The 26,339-nt window shown below is 47.5% G+C and overlaps 1 protein-coding gene across 2 annotated transcripts in view; it reads left to right on the top strand.

Moving 5' to 3' along the window:
• The first annotated feature begins 11,057 nt into the window (after window positions 1-11,057).
• Window positions 11,058-26,339, top strand: part of LOC126538716 (cytochrome P450 3A5-like) — a 40,654-nt gene continuing 25,372 nt past the window's right edge. The window contains exons 1-6 of one of the 2 annotated variants that reach the window (XM_055074907.2): window positions 11,091-11,163; window positions 15,548-15,694; window positions 15,781-15,883; window positions 16,428-16,524; window positions 17,265-17,317; window positions 17,453-17,549. In XM_055074907.2, the coding sequence (XP_054930882.1) occupies window positions 15,682-15,694; window positions 15,781-15,883; window positions 16,428-16,524; window positions 17,265-17,317; window positions 17,453-17,549 (363 nt within the window). In that variant the 5' untranslated portion in view covers window positions 11,091-11,163; window positions 15,548-15,681. Of the gene's footprint in view, window positions 11,164-15,547; window positions 15,695-15,780; window positions 15,884-16,427; window positions 16,525-17,264; window positions 17,318-17,452; window positions 17,550-26,339 lie in introns of both variants that reach the window. The other variant, XM_050185435.2, reaches the window with a different exon arrangement.

Here is a 26,339-nt window from a genome sequence, read left to right as displayed (position 1 = left end):
GCATATATAGCAAATTACTTTTACCTATATATCAAGGTCATTCAGTACTTCGGATATGTCTGCAATGATCCTTGCTTTGTTGTTTTCACTATTCTTTCACAATAGTGCCTGCACATTTTAGGGACTACGAAGCCAATGCCTCTGTAAGGAGCGCCGAACCAAGAAGTTGACCGTGACCCCAAGGTCTAGTCCATACGACCCAGTTATCACACCCTTCTCAAAAACTATCGCCTATCCCGCCGCCTGTACCCCATCCTGTGAGAACTGTCCGCAGAGAAGCAGCCGCTGCATGGTCGCTGCTACAGACAAATGCGTTGCCGCTCTTAAGCCTATATTTTGCTGATTACCCCATCCTCCACTCCTATACATCTCAACACTGCGGCTAGTAGGCATTCCTTTACCGCTCCACCCGGGCATGCGCAAGTACGCCCACCGTATCTCAATCACAAATTCTACCCCCGAACAGAGGGAGGCCGTGTTGTCCAGTTTGAACCCGCGTTACCAGCAATAGCTGGTGTGGCGGGCCCAGCGGGCGACAAATACCGTAGGAATCTTCCTCCTGGGTTTCCTGTAACGCTGTTCATACAGAGAAATTTTCAGGTCTAATCGAACAATATTTTCGAAGTAAGCTGCCTTCAAATATAAAATAGAATGCGGAACGTTTTCTCATTTCTAACCGAAGTAAACATACTGGCTGTCTGATTTCTGTTTGGTAAAAAGAAGAAAAGCTCTTATACATCATTTCATACTTGCATGCAATATCATTCACAATAGGACGTCTAGTCAACTGAGGGCTTTCAAAATTAGGCATCAAAGTTCTCGGTTATCTACTACGCCATTACACCAACTATACAAGCGCAACAAAACAAGGGAAGCGCATGTTACCAGATGCACGTAGAGGACGGAGTTCACGAAAGAAAATAGTTGTAATACTAAGATGCCGTTTATTGTTAGAAGCGTTTAACACATTGTGAGACCGGACAAGTAGTAAATCGCTTAGCCCAAACGAAGAAAAAGAGTTTTTAGGGTGCCTAAAACTAAGCACTCTCATCGAATCACTGAAAATTACTCATTATAAGTTACCTACCTTCAACTTCGAAACCGACACTCTGATCATGAGGCACGCCGAGTGGGCAACTGCATTATGATTATGACCACCGGGTATTTGGTATCGTGCACCTAAAGCACAGAACGCGTGTGTTTTTGCATTACGCTCTTGTCTCAATGCGGTCGCCACGGCCGGGATCGTAACGTCCACTTCGGGCTCGGCAGCGCAACGGCACAGCCCCTGAGTTGGCGTGGCTGGTATCTCCTCATGCAATCAATGGTTTCAAATCTGTCATCTTCGGGAAAAATCTTGAAATTAGAACTGTTAAGATACCATAGAGAAGGAGACAGAGTAATAAAAAAGAAGGCCTGGTGTTAACCAGTCAGGTTGCATATTCTACGTTGTAGTGGAGGGGAGGGAGAAGAGTAGTACACACAGACTATATCACTACCACCGTTCAATGTTAGCAGCTTTTTGCAGCTAGGTTAAAACAGAAATAAGCATAAGGCACGAATACGCATATGTTTCGAGAGCAGAGAAATATTCATCGTTACCATGTCCTGAGTTACCTTATAACTTATAGCTACGTGCCATCGCAGCGGAGGGCGACGAGGGCACTGTTACTCTCTTTAAGGGCAACAAAACTGCACATTCGGCTGTAGCCTGAACAGATGGTTATAGTCGTGCAAGTGCTACTGTGCCGTGTGGTGACGGTATGGGGTGATAGTATTTGATTGTGATTGTATGTCTATGCTCCTTTCTTTCTTTATCTCTACTTTGCTATTACTTTGCCTCCCCCTCCCCTCTCTCACCAGCGTAGGGTAGCAAACCGGATCTACCCATCTGGTTAACTTCCCTGCCTTTCCCCTTTCTTCTGTCTTTCTCTCTCTCTCTCTCTCTCTCTCTAACTACGTTGCGCTTACAACGCTTTTTATATCAGCAGCAACGCACGCGCTCACGTCACCGATTCTTCCAAGGCATACTCGCAGTGTTTACCTAAACCCGAGCAAATATTACCTAACTACAACATAGTAACGCCTTATGCATACTATCCACAGTTTTTGTGAAATTGTCAAGCTCAGTGCAATAATGAGAAAATACCGCTTTCCAAGAAAAGGAAGACTCGAGGTTTCTGCGACCTTGCAGAATCACCGCCCAAGTTGTAGTGAAGCTGTTTCATTCGAGCAATTGCATCAAGAGTGTCATTCGGCCGCAAATAAATCACACCCACACAAAAAAAAAATCACCGCCCCTTCCAGTGCGTGAGGAGAGTCGAGAAGCGACTGACTGAGTGAGTGAGTGAGTGAGTGAGTGAGTGAGTGAGTGAGTGAGTGAGTGAGTGAGTGAGTGAGTGAGTGAGTGAGTGAGTGAGTGAGTGAGTGAGTGAGTGAGTGAGTGAGTGAGTGAGTGAGTGAGTGAATAAACTTTTATTTGGTCCAGCAAAACGCGAGAAAACGCGCACCCAGCTAGTCCCACGACGGGACTGACAGATCTAGTCTGCCGGCCCGCTCGCGGGCGCACTGCACGGCCGGGATTTGGTTCTGAAAGGCGGGACTTCGCAGGAGCACGTCCCACTCTTCCTTGGTGAACTTCGGGCCCAGCCACCACACTCCCAGAGCATATGAGGCAAAGTAGCAACCTCACCATAGGCCACGCAAGAAAAATTCGGATAAATCTTGGGATATATACTGTTAAGGGACGCTGGATTTGGGTAGGAGTTCGTTTGCAGGTTGACTGTGACCGCCTGCGGCCTGCTTATCTTGGAGTGAGGCAGCGGGAAAACCCTCCTCTCTAAGTAAAAGAATTTAGTAAGTTCATTGTGCGTTATACGAGAGTCTCTGTCCGGGGAGAGAGCCGCCCGGTCCGAGGGCAGCGTGGTCGGTAAAGCCACGCGCAGCCTTGTGGGCAGACTTGTTGAGGTTGAAAGGAACCCCCTCAATCGCACTGATGTCTGCAGGAACCAAAGGATGGAGTGTATGGAGGCGTCGCCGTCTTTGGCACGTTTCATAATTTGTATTGCTTGCCGGGCTACCCGGCCTTTCTGGAATGCACTGACGGCCACTTTCGAATCGCTATAAACCCTTTCTCTCCCACCGTCTTGCATGGCGAGTGCAATGGCCACTTACTCGACCACCTCGGGGTTCATCATCCGGACGGACGCACAGTTGATGACTTTGCCCAGCGTATCCACGACGCCTTGCCGTCTAGGTATGCAGCTGCGTCCACGAAGCTTGCTTCGATCTTGTCCTTGTTTATTCGCTTTAGTATATCCAATGCTCTTGCCTTGCGACGACCTGCGTTGTGAACGGGATGAACGTTGCGGGGCAAAGGGGCGACCACGATCTCCTCCCCTATTACTCTGGAGATTTGGGTGTTTCCAGCCAAGTTCTTGGTGGGTGCGAGTCCGATCTCCTCGAGGATACGCCTGCCGGCCGGCATTGTGGACAGCCGAGTTAGCTGGGCCCATTCCTGTGCCTCGGCTATCTCCTCCATGTGCATGCCGAGCAGAAGGAGGTCCTCGGTATGCGTTCTGACGCGCAGCCCGAGACTCTCTTGGCGTATTTTCTAATGAGGGCATTAAGCTTTTCCCGCTCGGCTCTGAGCCAGTTGTGCATGGTCACCGTGTAGGTGCAGTGACACAGCATAAAGGCGTTGATGAGCCGAAGCAGGTTGTCCTCCTTGAGGACACAATCTCCATTCGAGACCCTTCGGACGAGGCGAAAAGCACTGTCGGTTCTTGCGATTATCTTGCCTAACGCAGTGCCGTTGCCACCGCGTGATTCGATGAACATATCCCGGACCCTGATGGTGTTGACCCTGGGTATCGGGTCACCACTCCGAGTGAACAGGTGAATGTCCCTTTCCGTGACCAGTTTCCAGCCCTTGGGTCTGCGGCCTTTTTCTTTTCTGTAAAGCAGAAGCTCAGATTTGGTCCGGGAGCATCTGAGTCCGGTGGGTAGCAGGTACTGCTCCGTGACTTATACCCCCTCTTGCATGGCGCTTTCCACTTGCCCTTCGCTACCGCCGGTGCACCACATTATGATGTCGACGGCATAGATGGTGTGTTTGATACCTTGAACTTGGGCCAGATTCCTCGAGAGGCCGATCATGCGGATGTTCAAAAGAGCAGGCGAAATGACCGAGCCTTGCGGCGTGCCCCGTGGGCCCAGGATCACCTCGTCGGAGACAAAGTCGCCGATCCGCAGCTTCGCTTTCGTCCCCGTCAGGAACGAACGGACCTAGTTATATAGTCTGGGGCCCAGCTCGAGGTATGCGACGGAGGCCAGAAGGTATTCGTGGAGAACGTTGTCAAACGCTTTCTCGAGGTCGAGTCCGAGCAGGGCCCTGGTGTCCCTGCTACTTCCGTCGATGATTTGATGTTTGATCATCTTCGTGGCGTCCTGCGAGGAGAGGCCGGCATGGAAGCCAATCATGTTGTGAGTATAGATGTTGTTCTCTTCGAGATATCTGTTTAGTCTGTTGAGGACGACGTGCTCCGTCCCTTTCCCGACGCAGGAGGTGAGAGAGATGGGTGGGAGGTTGTGCACGTTCGGAGCCTTGCTGGGTTTGGGGATCACAACGACGTTGGCGGTCTTCCATTGCTCTGGGACGCTGCCGTTTTCCCCCGTCTCATTGATCTTCTCGGTGAGGTATCCGATCGAACGGTCTTCAAAGTTCCGCAGCATCTTGTCGGGGATTCTGTCAGCACCCGGCGCACACTTCCCCTTGAACGCAAAAATGGCTTGTCTAATTTCCGCCACGGTGAAGTCTTCGTCCAATTCCGGACGGGCTGGGCCGAAGTAGTCGGGATACCGGTCTTCCTCGTCTCCGTGCTTTACGGGAAGGTACTTCTCCATGAGCTTGGCAACCAGCTCATCCCCGGCACAGGATGTAGTAGCTTCGTACAGGGCTCTGGCGAGCGTGTGTCTCTGACTGGATCTGGTGCTGCCCTCGTTGAGATGTTTTAGCATGCCCCAGGACTTGCCGTTACGCATCTGCCCGTCGATCGAGTCGCAGACCTCGTCCCATTGCTGCTTGCCGAGGGTCCGACGGTGACCTTCGATGGCCTTCTTAAGCTCGGAGATCTTTTTCCTCAATCTTCGGTTAAACCTTTGTCCCTTCCATCTTAGAAGCAGCGCCTGCTTGGCCTCGATCAGATGGGCTAGCCTGCTGTCCATCTTCTCTACCTCCAAGTCGCTGATGATCTTCTTAGTGGATGACTTGACGTCACTCTTGATTGGCTCGCGCCAATCTTCCAGGTCTTTGGGGATGGGTGCGCTGTCACTGCCGCGGAGATTGCGAAAAAGGTCCCAGTCCGTGACAGTGAATTCTCTGGATTTACTTCGGGCGACTTCGAAGCGGGTCTCGAGCACGTAATGGTCACTACCAAAATTTATTCCGGTGTTATTTCACTCGGCTCCCTCGACGTTCTTCACGAACGTCAGATCGGAACTGGTGCCCCGGCTCACCGAGTTGCAGATTCGGGTGGGGAACGCCTTGTCCGTGATGAGCGTGAGGTCCATTTCGTTGGCGTTCTGCCACAGACCCCGGCCCTTGCTCGTGTCGTAGACGTACGCCCACACTCCGTACGGTGCGCTGAAATCCCCGACGGCGACCAGGGGATGGGTGCCGGCCAGGTCGACGGACTTCTTGAGTATCTTTTTGAACTACTGTCGCGATTCCCTAGAATTGCTGTAGATGTTGAGAAGAAACACCCTGTTTCTTCGCTGGTTGGGTTGTCTCACGTTGAGCAGAACCTCGACCATGACGTATTCGACCTTGCAACTCACCAGGTTTGGGTCGTGGGACAAGTGTGTAAGCCTCCTGTCAACTAACGTGCATACTCCCCGACCTTCGGGCTGCACGGAGAGGGCACGATAACCAGAGAGGGATGCGGCAGAGACGAGAGTTTTCTGTAATGCTATTACTTGTGGTTTGTTAGATAACAATCTAAAATATTGCTGCAACGGAGCCCTTTTTTTTGGAGTACCCCCCGCAGTTCCATTGCCAAATTTTGAACTCCTCTTTGGAACCATTCATGATTAGATAAATTGTCTGGGGTACCCGCTGTAAGCACAGGTGCACGTAAAAAGTGCCCCTTCCCCCACTCTGACGCGCCGATGGGCTCGTAGCCCTGATTTGAGTACCCGACGCGTTCGGAACAACGACCTGCATCGGAGTTACGGACGTATTATTTGAGATCACCAGACGCTCGAGGGCGTCCATGCGATCGACCAAGCTGTGCTAGTTACATGCAGGTCAAACTTCGCAAGCAGTCTTTACTGTAAATCAGTTGTTTCACCATTCTTTCACCGCATTTTTGCTTTTCCGTGCTTCGCGTGGTAAGCATGCATTAGGAGCGCTTTTTTGGCCGTTGTCCCAGTGTTTTTCGTTTTTGCCCTTGAGGCAGGCCCTACAACGACGAGCTCGTTCACGGGCCAACTCTTGCTAACAATCTCGGTACGCAGCTTCTACCTCAGGAGTAAGCACTACTCGTGGTCTTCCTATAGCAGGGGTGGAATGTGCGGACCGACGAATCCAAAGCTCCGTATATTGGGCGCAAGGTCCACCACTCGAGATGCGGGCGCTGCAATCGTTTTGAAAATTGGTTGGGTTGGTTTGACGATTGATGTGTGAGTAAGGAAACTTTATTTCGGAGACCAAGCCATTGATGCCCGAAGGTGGGCGACCACCCTATTCCAGGTAGTCGGGGCCCTGCGCTGATAACCTGAGCTCGTTCACCAGCAGCAGGTGGTCCTCACGTTTTGGATTTTTCAGCTGTGCCTCCCACCGGTCTTCTGTTGCTGCTTGGATAGGCGTTGCCAGCGGGTTCGTTTTGCATTTCCAGACCTTGTGGTAAACGGTGTTTCATGCATTGTAGAATTGGCAGTCTCTTGTAAATGTTGAGGGGTACATCTCGTGTAGCAAAGTGCCGTGAAAGTAATTGCCCATCTGAAGTCGGCGTAGTATGACGGCTTTTTCTCTCTTAAACTTGATGTGTGGCGGTGGATATTCCCTCCTGTTCTTCTTGTAAGGTTCTAGAATGTTTTAGTATATACTTTGTATCACTTTGCCTTGGTTTGACGGTAGACAATGTCCTGTTGGGATTGCCCGGCATACATGTTCTCGGGTGGTGGTGTGAGCTGCTTGGTTTCCCACTAAGGATTCGTGTCCCGGGATCCAGACAACGTACGTGTCAGGGATGTCTTGGTTCTAGATGATGTTGTTATCGTTCTTGCTAATTCTTCCTGACCAACAATGACGACAGCCTGCCTGTGAGTCTGTGACGATGATGACCGGCACGTGAAACAAACTGGTCCTTATGGTCATTGCTATGGATACCTGCTGGGCTACCTCAATGCCCCAAGCAACTATTGATGCAGCTGCTATCTCTTCGTGTTGTTTGTTGGTTACGGAGGAAACATACCTCCCTGCCTTGTATCTGGCGGCGTCCGGTTCCCTTATTTCTGCCTTGTTGCTTTCTTTGTTTAGCATTTTTTGTAGCTTGGTAGCTCTCACTTGTCTTTTCTCTGTTGTATTCTGGGTGGATGTTTCGTGCTACGTGTATATTTGCTCTCGGGGTCGGGGCTACACGTTGTTGACTGTTGGGTACTTCTTCGACAGAGTATCCGAGTCTTCTGAGGAGAGCTGTGCCGGCAGTGGTAAGTTTCAGCCTTTCGATTTGGTTCGTCTTCTGAGCCTATGTCTTTGCGCTTATTAATGAGGTTACACACACGTTCGGCTGCGACGGTGAGGACGACGTCAGTGACGGTATGCCCGCAGTCCGCCGCTGTCGCTTGCGTTTTATGTCTCGAGTTTACTAGGTGGTGTGGTTTCATGCATCGGCCCGGCATTCCCGCTTGCGATTCCTTAAATTAAATTGATTCAAAATAAAATATATCCGTCACGTAAGACAATGAGTCGCTCATACCCCCTTAAGCAATGGCTCACACCACTGTAAACGCCCCCCCCCCCAAAAAAAAACGACGACAGAAGTGAAATTCTACGCTGGGATAACGAGCGGCAAAGGAGCCAGCTGTGGAAGGAGACGACGACGCTCGAGCCATTGATGATGATAGATCTAGTGAAATCCGACAACGACGACAAGAGGTCCGCATAAACAGCTTCACTGTAAAAAGTTTCACGCATGAAACTCAGCCGTTCAAAAGACACTCGGCCGCATAGAGTGTGCATTATTGTGATTGCAATTATAAGGACACTCCAGACACATTTCTGCCGTTTCCGTGAGGTCCCGCATAAATTCCAAGGGCGATAAAATCGTCCTCGCGATCCAATTGATGTATGTGCGAATATAAGCGTGCGAGGGTCAGCCAGGGGTCGCGGTTCAATCTCGCGCATGCAAGGAATGAAAGTGGGGAGGAAGCGCACCATCTTCCGTGGTGCGCAAGTCTCCACGGAGAGATAGCGAGGGGGGAGGGGGGGGGGCGGTGTTTTACTCTTGGCCTCGCGGCTGGCCCCGCGCGCCCGCCCGGGCCGCGGTATCTTGAAACTCATTTGCGACGGGAGAAAGAGTCCGCCGCGAGCTGTGTTTTAGCGGCTTAGTTCGCATTGATGCTAGCAGCAGCACGAAGGCCAATTCGCTCCCTGCTGCTCCCGCGCTTCCTCACTCCAGCGTTTTGACCGTGAGTTTTCGCGGTCATCGAGTGAGACGTGTTCATGTTTGCTTGTGCGCGCGTTACACCATGGCTGTTTATTTAGCTAGTATGCCTATGTTTACAAGCTTATACGGCCGATAAAAGTACTATCCTTACTTCATCTAGCTTTTCACTAATTTCCTATCGCAATCGGTGCTTCGTCCCTTCGGGCGATACTGCAACATTTCACAGCAGACTGTATATAGCTACCCTCCGGCAGTGGTCGATGGCCCTCCGTCTACGTGTCGCGTCGAAACAAAAAAATTTCGTCTGAAGTTTCTTTCAAATGCTCTGTATCTCTCAATCTAATGTAGATATCTTGGAAAAATTATACTGAAATTGGCCGCTCAGGGAACTCGATCATTATTCCGAGTTTCATTACCTTGTCTTAGTTCACAGTTAAGTTGTAAACAGAATTCCCGTCTTTAGTCAATACATGGCTGTCTACGGAGGTATTATGGTTACAGAAAACGGCTGTAACGCTTGTTCATACCAAAATTATTTCGTAACAAATTATATGACAATTAGCCACTAAGATCACTCTAACATTGCACCGTCTCATCTACTCTACACAATTAAGTAGTCCACAGTAAACTGTATATATTGTGGAATTCCCGTCTGCTGTAAATACATGCTCTTCCACGGGAGTGAAACGGACAGCGCCTTGTTTGTCCACTAGACTAAACTTCTAGCCTGTCCAAATTTCATTCAACTAATTAACTAGGAAGTGTGCTCAGTCTCAAATTACAAGCAAACGTGCTTCGTTTCGTGGACTCCTTGACTGCGCCTCGGTCAACGCAAATAGTCGCCCGCGTTGAGGCTCGGTTAACGGTGGCCGGCGTCCTATGCACACTGTTATCGACAATGGGCGTTGTGTGTTGTGGTTGCGCCACAGTCGCCTAGGCGACCTTCTGGTCAGTTTCCACAGAGCTCTGGTATGGGCCAGGCGCGTGTTGAGCGTCTTACGTATGTATACATAGATGCGTCGAGTGAGGTAGAATACAATACAGCTTCGCTGCTCGTCCTTCTTCACAGAGTAGGAGGACTGATGAACTTTTTGCTTCAAAACACCTCAGAAAAAGTCCACGGAGTTCCTCGAATCACGTCAATACACATTATTAAAATGCATACGTGGTCATCATTTGCAAACAAAAAGAAAAAGCAAAGTAATCAGTTCAGTATTTAAACGAACCCCATTAACTTCTCTACTAGAAACATTGCTTCGAGGCAATGTCTCAAGAAATGGTGAGTAAATGTCCTACTTCACCCTCACTTTTAACTTGGCATGCACATCAGCATTGATGTGCCCCCATTTTCCGTCAGTTTGATATCACTGGCTGTTAGGGCTCTCAAAGGACAGCGCAGTAAACTCCGCGCCGCAATTGAACTTCACACTTTAAGCTTTGCGTACATGTCGCGCGCAGCCTGCCCCCTACTTCAATTGGGATTTACGCACGATGGCTTGCTTAGTTCACAAGGAGCACCGCAGCAACAAAAACAACAATTTTGGCCTGGATGCATAGTCGTAAGTAAAGAAAGCAAATTAGACAATGCCAGAAGATGAACGAGACTTGCAACCTACAGTATTTACAATAAATCAGCACTGCTGACCGAGCAGAAATCAGATATTGGCAGCTACTTCGGGCAACGCGAGCTTGGCATTTTGGCATCGTAGTGCTACGTATGGCTTAAGGCATCTGTGGGAGTCACCATCTTGTTGTTCATGCGCGGAAAAAAGGGACGTTGTTATGAAAGGGAATATGAAGCGCGCCTAATTATCTCGAACATTGGCGAGCGGCAGAGAGGGCTCCTTTTCCTGTTGCGTAATTTTGGGCAACTTTAGCGGGCGAACAGTGTTTCGCCGGTGTGTTTCATACGGCTGCTCGATCCACCCCAAATGAAAGTTCTATGAGTGGGAGCTTTTGGGCAGCACCACGTCGTCATGGTTAACACGCACATTATCCCGCTAACCACCAATTTTTTAAAAGAAAATAACTGATTTTGTAAGCGAACGCCCGTTTATGCGTGCTTCAATCATCCTGAACAATATGTGTCATCACCTGCGGTGCAATCAATGAGGCTGTGAAACAGGGCACTGCTTGTTGATCTTTGCGGAGCACATGAGACTACTGTAACTACGTGCGCACTAGGAGGAAGCAATTCTTTTCCATAGAAGCACAAATAGCCTCTGTTTATCCATTTGCACGTCCATATCTGCTCAACTCTCCTCACAGCGCTATGGGTGACAGACGACCAAACAAAATATATCGACACCGTGATAATAAACAATGGGGTGACACTCGGAATGGCAAAACGTGCTGCGTGGTAATCGCTTCTGAGTTCACTCGCCGAGATAGAACGTGACAAATATGTTTTGGCGCGCAGATAAGCTGGCAGCGCAAAGATTTATCTTAAGCACGAGTACAGAGGAGCCACACTCTCTGATGTTTTCCTGTTCAAGTAAGTTCAAGTTATACACAGTTGTGAATGTTACTTTCTCGATCGCGCAAATAAGGAAGACGAAAAATTATTTTTGTCTTGAGAACGTTGTTCAGTACATGCTTCCTAATTTTGTCATGTAGTTTTCTAGCCTCCGCAGTAGGACAATCGGAATAAATTTTTTTTGCCGTGAGAATGGTATCCAGTCTACGATTGTTTTTTGTTGTAGTATTTTGCTTTCTCGTGGCATTTTTATAAATTTAGCTGTTCTTTCTCCGATTGCCGGTAGTTCCCAGAAATTTATAGCGTTCGTGTATTTTTTTTTTTTTTTGGCGAAGTACTTGTACAATGCATGCTAACCTTTCGCAGCTAGATTTCACAGTTTAATGTAGTCTGTGTTACTTTACTGGCTTCCTAATACGAACGTATACGAGTACATGAAAAACGTTTTACTCTATCCAGATACAATAAAATACTTTTATTTTGGACACCTCGACTTGCGAAACCTGCAGCCCATACTGAATGAGCCAAGATGAAGGGACGATGGGAAGACTGTGAGCGAACAGCTTGTCTGCCCGTTTAAAGAAAGAAAGTTTGGCAAAGTCTATCCTGCAATACGCACAATTTTCCAAAATTTGAATACCGATGTCAAAACGATAAGCTCCCTTTGTAACAGTTAAATAGTGTCTAATCTACGCATGGCTGCTGTAATCAAGCTTCATTCTTTAAGAAGAATGTCGGCTATCAAACCACAAATACCGATAAAGAAATCTTTGTCCTGGGTTTCCTGTGGGGCTGTTCGTATAGACAAATTTTCCGGTCTAATTCAAAAATAATACTTGAGATAAGCTTCTTTCAGATATGGCATATAAAGCCGAATTTTTTCTAATTTCTAACTGAAGTAAACATAGTGGCTGTCTGAAGTACGTTTGGTAAAAAAATAATTTACATTATTTCATAAGTACATGCAATATCGTTCACAATTGGTCGTCTATTCAACTGAGTAGCTTCGAAACTGGAAAACGAACCTTTCGGTTATCTAACACACCATTACAATGCCTATGCAAGCTCAACAAAACAAGGAAACGTGCATCATGTGCATGTTACCAGATGCACGTATAATGTTGAGTTCACTAAAGGAAATAAATGTAATACTAAAACGCCGTTTATTGTTAAAAGCGGGTGTAACATTTTGAGAACAGACAAATGATAAATTTCTAACCCTAAACCAAGAAAACGTGTTTGTAGGCTGCCTAAAGCTAGACATTCTCATCGAATCACTGAAAATTAATGATCATAAGTTGCCTGTCTCGTACGTTCGCTGAGCATCTAGCGCCTGCGCTTGCAGAAAAATTGAAATGCATAACCGAGTAATTAAAGAAAGTATACTAATTAGGTTAAGACTAATTACTTATGGCACATATTTCAATCCACAAATTCAAGCCGGGGAGCCTGCAAGGTACATCCACTGGGAACGAATTGTGTGAATGACGCCATTTATGAGATAAGCTACGTCAAAACTTGCAGTAAGTAGGCACTGTCGTTGCACTTAATTTCTTGCCAAAGCGTTGTTTTATGCATTGAAGCACAAAAGTAACTGGAACTCTAATGCACCTCTCTGCAAAGTTCGGGAATTATTATCTCGAAACTGGTGTCTTCCTCATAATTCGTTCCAAGTGGATCTGCCTAGTGAACTAACCGGCTGGAATTTGTAAATTGCAATATGTGCCATAAGATAATTAGTGATGCCTGTAATTAGTTGATTTTTGTTAATTAGTCTAATATACACTTCAATTTTTTTGTGCAACTAAAGTCTACTTCTTCGAGCAGGCCAACCCAAGAAACAGAATTGTGCTTTGTGCTACAAGCAATTTTTTTTATTTGAAAGTGTTCGCTGCAACACCCGGTATAATAGTGTAATTTCGCATCTTATAACTGCCATGCGCGATCATATGTGTTCATAGCATTCCTAAAGATGCTTGCATTTATATTGAGGATTAGGTCGACCAGCCTTTGCCTATAGATAGTCATAGAGGAAATATAGATATTGCTGTATCCCGGCCACGGCGGCCGCATTTCGAAGGGGCCGAAATGCGAAAACACCCGTGTACTTAGATTTAGGTGCATGTTAAAGAACCACCACGGCGCGCCTCACAATAATAAAATGGTTTTGGCACGTAATGCCTCATAATTAATTTTATATATATACATGTGTTGTTCTGTACGCATTCTTAGTGGTAGAACGTCATAAAAGCAGCGATAAAATTGTAATGTCGACTGGCCAATAAATAACTATATGTTATTTTATTCTAGCCTTGCCTTTTATGAAGCGAGTAGTGAATACGCCTAAACTACTAGTTGGTTTGTACTGCAACACTCTGCAGCAACGACAACGTAATTACGTAAATTGGTGCTTGATTCAGTGAGTAAAACATGAAACCTCACCAGTCCGTGGTATGAGGCTTGCCATCCGCTTGCATAAAATATTTCGATGATAGATCTGTCAACAGTCTGTCACTCTGGGTTAGCAGTTTGCTCGAAGAGCACTGCACAATATTGCACGCGACTTTAATGGCGCTTTTGGTTGAAAAATGAATGGCGCCATTCTTAGCCTGTGTCCTAGAGCTAAAGTTGGCTGTCTTCGTTAACAAAAAGCGGCCGCCCCGTTCTGTAATCACTTCCATAGTTCGCTATGTTTGGCCTATTTCGTAGATTTATATTGTCTACGCCATTTCATCATCATAATATGTTTTTATGTGCAATGGCGGAAGAATGTCTCGTTAGGCTGCTGAGCACGAGGTCGCGGTATCGAATCCCGGCCTCGGCGGCCGCATTTTGATGGGGCCGAAATGCGAAAACACCCGTGTACTTACATTTAGGTGCACGTTAAAGAACCCCAGGTGGTCTAAATTTCCGCATTCCTCCGCTACGGCGTGCCTCATAATCAGAAAGTGGTTTTGGCACGTGAAACCCCATAATGAAAAAAAGAACGTCTCGGTCATACATGTCGAATTAACCTTGTGTTGCGTCAGCTGTCCCTGTCCCACGCCTGCGAAATGCACAATCTGACCACCCATCCAATCTTCTGCCGTCCTCGACAGCGCTTCCTTTCTCTCGCCTTTTATACTGTAACTATATTACAGCACCGCTTATCTGCTCTGCTCACTACCTGACCTGCCTAACTGTTGCGCTCCTTCTTAATGTCAACTAGGATATCAGCTACAACCATTTAGTCCGCAATACGCACCGCCGTATTTCCTTTGTCTTAACGTTAGAACAGGATGGCTAGCCGGGCTAGTTGGCTAAAGTTCATGTTGAAAGTAGGGCGAAGCACACCGGTACATCGAAAGAAGCTATTGTCTGTGTGTCGGTGCACTTCAACATTTGTTTAACAAGATCTTAACATTACGCCTGTTATTTTTCTTTCTTCCATCGCTCGCTCCACGGTTCTAAGCTTCATGACAAGTTCCTCTGTCAACTTTCCAATAGGTGGAGTCTAAATACGCGCCCCAGCAACCACTCCATCCAAGTAACTGAAACCAATTTACAAGGCTATGCTTTTGCGGTATGCGTGCGCAGGAAGTGATTCAATGGCCGAAAACACATCATAGCCACCACGTTTTAGACACCCCCTATTTTATATATAGGACAGCAGAGCAGTAGAAACGATCACATGTAAAGACAAAGACAGCGCAAGTGCTTGGCCCATCTTTCTCATGACGTGTCGTCGTTTTCTGTGCGCTGCTACCAGGGTTAAGTTCCAATTCGCCCGGTTCGCTATCTCTGTACCATGCCAGCTTCAGCCAGATAAATTAGTGCTGCTAGAACACAATGAGTACAGACCTTTTTACAATATTGGTAAGCTTTCGCTATGACTTGGTATTATAGCCTCCCTTAGGAGCTACAATCCGTTTTTGTTTTATATCCAAGTTTTTGTACTCAGCGGCTTATTCATCCACAAATACGGGTCCTCGGTGACTTTCCTACCTCTTACTCCTTCTATTTTTCCTAGATGAATGTTGTCGTGCGCAACACTGTCTGACATTTACGAGCTCTCGAGTTGGGAGAGAGGCATGATATCCGCTTTGACAACGTTGGCTTAGCGCTAAAGCCTTCTGCGCTAGAGGTTTCTTAAACCATAACTGAAGTAGAAGTACATTTTTCGCCGTGGCTGTCACTAATCTTGAAGTACTGAAGCACAATGGCACATCAGCAATAGAAAAACTCTTACTGAACACTGATTTCCTTTGTTTCTTTCCGCCAACACAGGTGTTGGCGATAGGTCGCTGGCCTCGTTATCAACAAATAGTTGTAAGGCACCGCAAAAATAAGCAATTGTAGAGCTACACGTGACACATGCTTGAAAGGGCGGTCATTGCAGGCTTGTTTCTTATCTTTCACGCAGGCGCCTCCACATGTGCGCGATGATATGACGAAGCTCGTCTGTTGAACACTTCGGCATAAAACGAGGAGAAAAACAATATTTTGTCTGGAATGTGCGCCTTCACAAAACTCCTTTGAAGCGGCCAGTATAGTGCTATGACTGAAAGAGGTGTGATAAGAAATGGGCCTTCAAATAGTACCGGCTTCACAATTGCCTCTTGGGCGTTAGCGTTGACGAAGACACTCTCTCTGCAGAGCCGACCACCATGAATTGGGCACCAATGTGGTTCTACGTAAAAATCTCGGTTTGGACGACGATAGTAGCGGTTCTAGTCTACGGCCTTCTCAGACTGTTCAGGTAAGGAATTACATTTCTTTTTTTGTGTGTGTCTAAACACCAATCAACAAAATTTCACTGTAAAGCGTGGAGTTTTCGTTAAAATTCGAAAAGTAATTGTTTCAGGTTTTATTCTTATACTGAAAACTGGAATTTATTATTTTATTATTTTCTTGAGAATATCTGAAAAATATATTTCGCTTTGTTCAAGGGCAGAAAGCTGGTGAGTGAGCCTTTAAAAGCAACAGTTTTTAGAGATGGGAATTAGACTTTTCCGTTCTTGTCTCCTCTATCGGACGCTGTGCGATCTCTTACGTGTGTTAGTGCCACGAAGTCAAATTATTACAAACTCTAGTGAAAAGTTTTTTTGTCAAACTCAATAAGGCATCTTTTCGCTAACAGTAATAAGAAATTCAAAGGGATGCTGTGTCAATTTCACCTCACATGGAAAGGGGAGTGGTATGATGACAACGTAATGTCTTTGAGTGAAGTACCCGCCCGTTTTGGTTGATTTTCGGACGACAATATGCAAGAGCTCACGTTTCTTACGACCTGTCTGATGCAGATGGCGCCAGAAGACGTTCTCTTACTTCAAAGAAATCGGAATAGACGGCCCGAAGCCCAACTTGCTATGGGGAAACTTAGCTGAATACCACGGAAAGGTAACTCCCTCCATGGCCACGATGCGTTGTTGTCGAGCAGTAGGCTACGTGAATGATTCCTGTTTGCGGCGGTCATCACGCGTTTTTTTTCTTTGGTATAGAATCTTTTTGGTACCCACAGCGGTGCAGCGTTTTTCGAACTCTTAACAATCTTGGATCGCATTCACGAAAAGTGCCTAAGCTAGAATTGCTCGTAAGAGCCAATGCTGACCAACGCTGTTGGTAGACTGACTACTAAAGAAACGGCTGGTTAATGGCAACGAGCACTTACGAAAAAGAATTGTGAATTCGGCCCCTGCTGCTGCTTTAAATTTTCCTGTGACGTAACTTTTGATGGAGATGCGCAATAAGCTTTTGGAATAACTCTTTAAGAACCATTGATACACTTTTGACTCCCCAAATAAGAAAAGATAGCTTTACGCGCTAAGGAACACAACCACAAGGACTAATTTTCGCTTGCCTAAGCTAACTTTAACAGAAACGGTTTTGTTGAATCGGGTTGAATGAATCTACCCGATGTACAATCGATCATCTTATCCCATTGCAGAAAGCCTCACTTGCGAAGTCATTTAATGTAGCCGCTTCGGTATTAAACAACTATTACCTGTCGTAAATTCTTCATTTGCTGTTGAAAAAAAAAGAGATACGTTAAGCAAGGGACTCGCCGTCCCACGTGATTTCGGTACTGACGTCCTTATGCGGTTGTTGTTTACTTTCTTGACCGCGTTATTTGGTCACAGGGTCTCGTGAAAGCCCTGACCGAATGGTGCGACAAGTATGGAGACGTGTTCGGGTATGTATAGATTCCTTGTGGCATTCGTTCTTTCAAGTGACGTTTTATTGCCGGCTGGCGCGTGCTCTAAGAAGCCACAAACAACGCAGATTTACTGCATGATAACACCGTGCTTGCTTACGCTTTCTTTTTCAGTTTCTACAATGGCGACGTGCCAACGCTGGTGATCAAGGACATCGACTTCCTCACCCATATTTTTGTGAAAAACTTCCAAGATTTCACGAGCAGAGGGGTAAGCTCCGCCGAGAGACTGTGAAAAAGAAAAGGACAGTCAACTTGTGTAACATTGCCAAATCGCAATCCCATTTCCAACGACTCTGTTTCTGACGAACAAACGTATTAGGAATTTCAGTTGCACGTTTTTCTAAACCACTGACTTGAAACGTTCCCTGCTATGACGCTTTAGGTCATTCGATTAAGAATTCCTTATGGCAGGAGCCGTACATCGCCCACGAACATTTACCTCCGCATGTAGAGTACCGCTCAATATGAGCTGCAACACGACCTCCATGGTCAAAAGGCCTCCAAGACTACACGGCTGTGCTGATATGCGTAAAAATTGAGAACGAAGCAGCGTTCCAAATACAGGTATTTACCGTATTTTTGTATGTCGTCGCCACCGTGCAGTCTTTGAATGCCTTTGACCAAGGACACCTTGTTGCAGCTCATATTGAACATGACTGTGAGTTGGCCATAGTGTTTCCCCCAATTTTAACCCAATTCGATGTACGCGGCTGTTACAGTTCTTCGAGCAGAGCGCGCGAAATTCTAGGCCGACCATTACACACATATACAGGGTGACCCAGCTATCGTACACCAAGATTTAAAAGTATGCATAGGCCACGTAGCTGAACAGAACCGAGGTAATGTTGTTTGCCGCCAATTTGAGGTGCTCAGATAATTTTTTTTGAATTCCACCTAGTTACATATTTAGTCTTTATTAATTATTCAATTTCTCAGATATTATATAGTTGAGAAGTGTCAACGAGAAAATTGTGCAGCAACATGGAAAATTACCGATATAGCTTTCTGTCGCTCAATACGCACTACATAAATGCGTTTTCCCAGCGTGAAAGAATCCAGCACAAATGCACAGAGTACCTCCAGCGGCCAGTCGAGCGGCAATTTTGCGTGTATGGTATGGTATGGTATGAATAACTTTATTTAGGTCCTGAGGGATCAGTCTGGGACTGATGCGGGCCGCTCCCACGTCGGTAGAGAGAGGCCGAGCCACTCTGCCGTCACACGTGCCCTCTGGACAGCCCTGAGTTGGTCCGCCAGCACTTCACTGTGCAGCATCCGCTGCCACCACTGTTCACCTCGAGAACCATCACCAGCCAACGCCAAGCAGCGCCAAAACATGTGTTCTAAATCGAGCAAACCCCCTCACTTACTACAATAGAGTGAAACCCCGCAGTCCGGATTAATTTTGTTCATGATGACCGGGTTAGGGTACGTACGTGTCTGCAGAAGCTTTAATGTAACCGCCTGTGGCCTATTTAATTTAGAATGTGGCAGGGGGAATGCCCTGCGCCCTAGGTAATAGTGCTTGGTGATTTCATTGTAGGTTAACAGCTGGTCCCTGTACTCAGGAGCGGGAGATCCAGCCCCTTCAGGGAAGTACACGGCACACTAATCCTCGTGCCTCCCTGTGCGCTACCTCGTTGAGGTTACGCGGGGCTCCCTCCACTGTCCCCATGTGCGCCGGGAACCAAGTAACTGTATGCGAAGTGATATCCCTACCCTGCAGCAGTCTGTTAGCCGGTTCCGCAACAAGTCCTCTCGAGAAGGCTTTAATCGCAGATCGCGAGTCACTAAACACCATAACTCTTCTTGAATCAATTAGTGCTAGAGCAATAGCCACCTTTTCGGCAACCCCCGGATCTTTGGTATAAATGGAAGCAGCATTTCTAACGCTCCCTTTGCCATCTACCACCACCACCGAATAAGCATTTTTACCATTAATCCATGCGGCGTCAACAAAAGCAGACTCCTCCTCCTGATCCTTTGCCTCTCGCAACAAAGCCCTAGCTCTCGCGACCCGCCTCCCTACATTGTGCACGGGGTGCACATTCCGCGGAAACGGACGAACCATGATATTTGCCCTAAGGTTCACGTTCAACTCGTGTAGGGGCGCCCTATCGTGCGACACAGCCACCGATTCTTCAATTGACTCTAATATATACCTACCCGCTCATGCACCTAGCAACCGCTCCCTCTGTGCAGTACGCTGAGCCTCGGCAATTTCATCTAAAGTATTATGCAAACCGAGTCGCAACAACATATCGTTTGACGTAGTCATAGGCAGACCAAGCGCAGCCTTGACAGCTTTTCTGATTAATGCTTCCAATTTATTTTTCTCCCCCCTATTCCAATTTAGCATAGCTGCCACATACGAGAAATCACACATAATAAATGCGTGAACTAAGCGCATCGCACCTTCTTCTCCTAAACCCCTATGCCTATTAGAGATCCTTCTTATAAGTCTTATCGCCTCCTCCGTCTTCTTGGTAATACGCTGAATGGTTCTAATGTTCGATCCGTTCGCTTCAAGTACAAAACCCAGGACCCTGACTGCTTCAACTTTGGGTATCACCGACCCTCCCCTAGTATGAATTCTGATGCAAGGCTCAACTTCCGGTACCCAACCCTTCGGCCTACGACCTAGCTTCTTAGATTTTAAGATCAACAACTCCGACTTTTTAGTGGAGCACTTGAGCCCCATGAGACCCAGATACTCCTCCGCAAGCGTTACCACCTTCTGCAGCCTAGCCTCAAGCTCTTCATCACTACCACCGACACTCCATATAGTAATGTCATCCGCGTAGATAGAATAGCCAATATCCTGGACAGTGTCCAGTATATTAGCCAACTTCGACATCACCAGATTGAATAACATAGGCGAGAGTACGGATCCCTGCGGAGTACCACAGCAACCCAATTTAAAGACTTCCCACTTTATCTCCCCAAACTTGAGACATGTCCTTCTATCCATGAGGAAAGCCTTGACAAAATGGAAAAGCCGCTGCCCCATATTCAAGTCCGATAGCGCATGTAGAAGGAAAGAATGACGGATTTTATCGAAAGCTTTTTCCACATCAAGTCCAATTAGTGCCTTAGTATCCTTAGTCCGCCGGTCAAGGAGCTGATGCTTAATCCTGATCATAGCATCCTGAGTCGAGAGGCCGGGCCGAAATCCTATCATCGAGTGCGGAAAGACCCCATTGCCCTCAACATAACGCGTTAGCCTATTTAAAATGACATGCTCAGCGACTTTCCCCAAGCACGATGTCAGGGAAACGGGTCTGAGATTTTCAAGCCCTATGGCCTTCCCCGGTTTGGGTATCAGAACAGTAGTTGCAAGTTTCCACTCTTCCGGGAAAGAGCCTTTCTTCCATCGGTAATTGATCTCCCGCGTAAGGAACTCAACTGACCTGTCGTCTAAATTCCGTAACATTTTATTCGTAATGCCATCCGGCCCTGATGCCGATCGACCATTAAGATTCTGTAGCACCATCCTGATATCACTTTCAGTAAATTCCGCATCCATAGCTGCATTTTCGTCCCCACTATATTCCAAAATCACGTCAGGTGTATCGTGCCAGGTCTCCAACGGAAGGTATCTCTTAGCCAAATCCTTCAGCAACTCCTGCTCCGTGGAGTACCGACACGCCTGATGGACCAGCTTACCTATCACAGTCCTCTGATTAGATTTAGTGTTTGTCTCATCTAGTAAATGTCTGAGCAGACTCCAGGCGCCTCCCCTCTTAATGCGACCATCAATAGAATTGCATACTTCATCCCATTGCTGCTTGCACAGTACCCGACAATGGTCTTCAATTTCCTGATTAACCACAGCTATACGCTTTCTAAGCCTTCTATTCAATCTCTGACCCTTCCATCTCGCTAACATCGACTGCTTCGCTTCCAACAAATGCGCCAAGCGACTATCGATGTGTTCCGTGTCAATATCGGTCTGAACCTCTCTAGTGGACGCCTCAACGTCACCTTTAAGCTGACTAGTCCACTGTTCCAAGGTCAACTCATTTCCCTCATCTTCAATCCTCTGCGCTCTTCGTTTCCTAAATGCATCCCAGTCCTGAATGTGCGCTCCTTTTTATTAGCCACTACCAAAGTAATCATAAGTATGTAATGATCGCTACCAACATCTATATTAGAATTGGACCAGGACGAATCCACCACCCCCCGAACAAAAGTGAGATCAGGTGTCGAATCTCTACATGTCGACGTGCCACATCTGGTGGGATATGAAGGGTCTGTAATCAGAGTTACATTCAAGTCTAGTGCCTGCTGCCATAGTCTCTCCCCCTTAATAGTGCTATAAACATACTTCCACACATGATATGGTGCATTGAAGTCCCCTCCAATAAGCAACGGTGCATTCTTAGCCAGATTGGTTGCCTTGGTCAAGAGAGATTTGAAACTCTGCTTCGTGTCCCGGGGGCTACTGTACAGGTTAAGCAGGTAAACGCTCCTCTGACATGACCTTTGCCGACCTAATATTACCTCCACCATAATATATTCAGTCTTGCAATCCGCCATGTGAAGATCATGTCTAATATACGCCAACCTCCTATTAATGAGAGTAGCGAGTCCTCTGCCCTGCTCATTATCCTTAACTTCCGTTTTGAAATCCGTTAAGGTCACGTTAGACGTCAGTGTTTCCTGTAACATGATAACTTGAGGTTTCACACCATGCGTTCTAACAAACTGCTGCAGAGACGCCTTCTTATGATTGAACCCCCTACAATTCCACTGCCAAATACTAAATGAACTATTTAATAGAGCCATCTTGACCACGGAAATTTGGTGAACTAGTTTCGAGCTCAAGTCCACTCGGCGACTTACCCTGCTGGGCTAGCGGCCGAGTGCACTCCCGCTCCATAACAGGGACCACCGTCTCGTTTAGATATATTTCAATTTTGCCTAATCTTTGATCCGTGATATTTTCCCATTCTTCTATTTCTTTCTGCACTTTCTTGCAATGTCGCCATCATTGCTTTAAGCTCGGAACCGACTTTGCCCTGAATCCGCACGGTCGAGGATAGGGCCCTCTTTTTCGGAGCAGGCGTCTCCTCGTCCGCCATGGTCTCTTCTGCGACCTCCACAGACCTTGGTACCTCAACCGAGTCATCATGTTTCCTAGCCTGTCCTAAGCTACCACTGTTACCGGAAGGCAAGCCGTTCCTAAGTTCAGCTATCTCTTTGATAAGCCCGTCAATGGCTGCTTTTAAGCTATGATTCTCTCTCTCCAATTGTGCAATCCTATCCCTATCCCTATTACCATTCACATGCTCCTGGCGCTGCTCGCGCGCTCGGCCGGCACTGATGCCGACCTTGACCTTGTCAGCCCAGGTGGTCTGGCTTCCAGCTGCAGGAAAGCGCACCCGCGCCTCCCTAGAAACCGATCGGCTCCTGGTCGTTGGAGTCCCAGTCGATGGCCGCTGCCTCGACCTGGAGCGGCTCCTAGAGCGCGAGCGTCCCTTAGAGCGTTGGCGGGCGCTCACCAGCTGCACCATCTCGGCTGCCTCCTGTTCCGCCGTTAGCTCCGCCCTGGCTCTCTCCTGTCGTCGAACACGCACGACATAGGGAAGCTGGTATCGTTGTCTGCATTGTTTATCCGCGGTCAGGTGTCGTCCGCCACAAAGCTTGCAACAAGGCACACAGTTGTGATCCTCTTCAGGGTTCCGAGCCCCGCATCCTCAGCATTCAAAACAATCGGGCGCCGGGCAGACATCCGCCCGATGTCCAAGCTTGCCACACACATAACACACATCCAACTGCTTTCGATACAGGAAGCACCGGACCAGAGTTGGCCCATATCTGACGAAATTGGGCACTTTTAACCCGTCGAAAACAATGATGACTGATCCTGTGTTTTTTATTCGTTTGACTGCCATAGCCAGCGGGTTGCGATCGTTAACAATGTTCCGCTCAAGTGTCGCGGGGCCATCCATAACGTCTACATTGCGAATGACCCCCTTACACGTAGTGTGTGGGGCCGTCTCGTATGCACTGACTTCAAAATCCTTGTCTGCCACTCTGATTGACCTGAGTCTCACATATCGTTCAGCGTTGCTCCTTTCTGGCGTACTAGCCACCAAGATATATGGCATAAAGTTAGGGCAAATAACATCTTCCCTAATCTGCTCAATACTGAGGCCTGCCGCCTCTACGATTGCCTTGCCCACCGCTGTAGAGCTAACTTTCTCCAAATTCAGTCCACCCCGTGGGCGAATGACTATTTTGATGTGTTCTTGTGGCATCGGTGGCATGCGCGACGCCTTCAGAATGCGATTCTTGATTGCCGAGCCTCCACGCCGATCACCTGCGCCCCGTCGTTCAGGCATCTCGCTTGGCGAACCGCCGTCACCCAATCCAGGCCTCGTCGTAGCTCTAGATTTTCGGCTGGACACTGTCCGCCGTCCCAGGTCTGCAGTAAAGTCCTCCGCCGAGAGCACTTCCCCTTCAACGTGCATTGCTGCCATGCCGCGCTAGGTCTACCAGACGCTAGCTCTCGGCCAGCGTGGCGTGAGCACAAAAGTTCCAATAAAGTCCAAAAAAGGGGTGGCCCACCTCAAAATCAGGTATCCGCTGACTCTTCTCGTCTTCACGGATCCGATGATATCAAGTTTGCACCACTAGATGACCAAAAAAGGCTCGAAAGCTTCGAAGAAGACGGACCCATAAAAGCCCGCAAGCCTCCTTCGAACTTCGTCGTCTTCTTCAATTTTGCGTGTATTCGTGGGATGCTTTCATGCTCGTAAAAACGCTTTATTGCAGCACGTATCGAGCAAGTGAAAGCTGTATCGCGAGTGTTTTATGTTGCTCTCCAATTTTCACGTGGACACTTTTCATCTAATTATATTGCTACGGAATAGCATTACCGATGACGAAGAGGCGAGCAGCAAGAAGACGACGACGACGATTGGAGGCTAGCGCGGGCTGTTGCCGCTTGGCCAAGTGCGGCGTATTACGTTGTAAATATACTTGTATATAGCTTTTCATCTGCGTCTTCTTACGTAACATTTGCGTAACACATTATTTGATAAATTTGATTAATGATAAATTTCATTAATGAAAACCGGTTATGTATTAAGCCGGAATGCCGTAAGAACTATATCCAAGCGACGGCAAACAGCATTACTTTAGTTCTGACCAGCTAATTGGCATTGAATATTTTTAAATCTTGGTGCATGATAGTTGGGGCACCTTGTATAACTCTTTGGAGCGCTTGAACGAGTAATTTAATGCAGATACCATAATTAATTCGCACTCTTTGAACTTTACCTACACATCACTGGTAGCATGGTCCTTAGTTTAAGAACTTATAAACAAGGTGCATGGTTTTGTTCGCTGGGGACACCGGGGAAACCCAATACTTGCCTCGTATTTCGCATAAGAAGAGGGACAAAACAGGAATATAAATTTTATCTACAACCTCCTTTATCAGAACGGAAAGGTTAACGTTTCTCCACGCATCAGCCCTTACATGCCCCTCCCCCCTTTCATTTAATCCGAACTCGTTGTAAATTCATTGCAAATAATGGCGGTACAAACTTCCGAGCACTTTATTTGTTGTTCGGAAAAACCCCTGATGAACTGACGCTCAAAAAACTACGCTCGCACATCACCCATAAGACTTCCCCTCTTTCTTTTTTTATTTTTGGAATGTGAGCATTATGGCACATTCAGTTTGTTGAGGTCGTTATGCAATGTGCCTACGTGATTCGTAATGTAGGCTTTGCATGCTTTGGCCCCAAACTTTTATAGGTAATTTTCTACAAAACCCATATCAACTAGATAATTCAAACCTTTTTCGTACCCACATCACCCACAACAAGGTCCTTATTTTAACCAAGTATAAACGATTGTGTCTTCTTTAGCTCACTTGGGACATCGGGGAAATCCGCCATGCGCCCCGTATAACGCATAAAAATAGGGAGTAAACGAGTGTTGCATAAGTAATTTCGAGGCACAAGATTGATGCACAGAATTAAAATCTCATTACACATTACCTCGAACATAGTGATAATTTTCTGGAAACACAGAATGTCTGCCATTTTCGGTTTCTCCAGTGCAGCGGGAAAACCTTGTAAGCGTTTTATATACCACCTGTCTACAGGTCGAGGAAAGAGTGTTTTAAGAAAGTTCACCAACGATTATGATACTGCCTAACGTGAAATCTGAGCGCAGCTCTATACGTGCTTTCATTTCGCGATATATTGGCTGGCACGGAACATCTGCCTCACTAATTGGGAGACCGCGAGAGGCACCGCGTGGGCGACGGGTGCGCGCGATTCACAGCAGTCTCCGCTGACAGAACTCCGCTCATGCAGCACTTTGTTTCCATACAGACGACGCGCGCGACTCTGGCGCCACATCGAGCCACCATCACCGCGCAGCCCGTCTTGCGCGGCAGTACGCTTTTCTTCTCGCGCTTACGTTCCACCAATGAAGAGGGCGGCCCCTCGTCACGGGCTAGTTGTGCCACCAGTGTCGTTGATAACACCCAAGGGGGCGCAACATCGAGCCTCCCTTGTAGCCGCGTGCAATGGCCCCTTCCAGGATGCGTGATCCGCGTCATGCACGCTGAAATCGCGGACTGATCTCAGCAGCTGACGCCGCGGACGAGCGTAGCCCTCCCCACCTAACGGCAGTCTGCCCCTCTCCTCCCTCCCCCCCCCCCCCCCCCCATCAAAAGCACAGATGAGGTCGCCCACGCGGCTGTGGATGCCTTGGTCGCCGGCAAATCGGCGCATGCACAGCCCGTCTCCCCTCCGCTAGCCCTCCGCTTTCCGCCCCGTGGTTCGGCTGCACCCTCCTCCTGCGCTTTCCTCGTCCTCTCTTCCTTGTCGGCTTTCTTTCACCTCCCGCTGCACTCCGCGTTTGCTTTGATTCTTTGCGGCGCTCGTTCGTTGGTTTACGCCGACGTCGCCGATGCGCACCGCAGGAACGGGCTACTAAGAGCTGCGCAATAAATGCTTCGTTGAGCTCACTA

Source organism: Dermacentor andersoni, chromosome 8 (assembly GCF_023375885.2).
Source record: "Dermacentor andersoni chromosome 8, qqDerAnde1_hic_scaffold, whole genome shotgun sequence".
NCBI classification, from domain to species: Eukaryota; Metazoa; Arthropoda; class Arachnida; order Ixodida; family Ixodidae; genus Dermacentor; species Dermacentor andersoni.
This window is presented reverse-complemented; position numbering and strand designations above follow the sequence as displayed.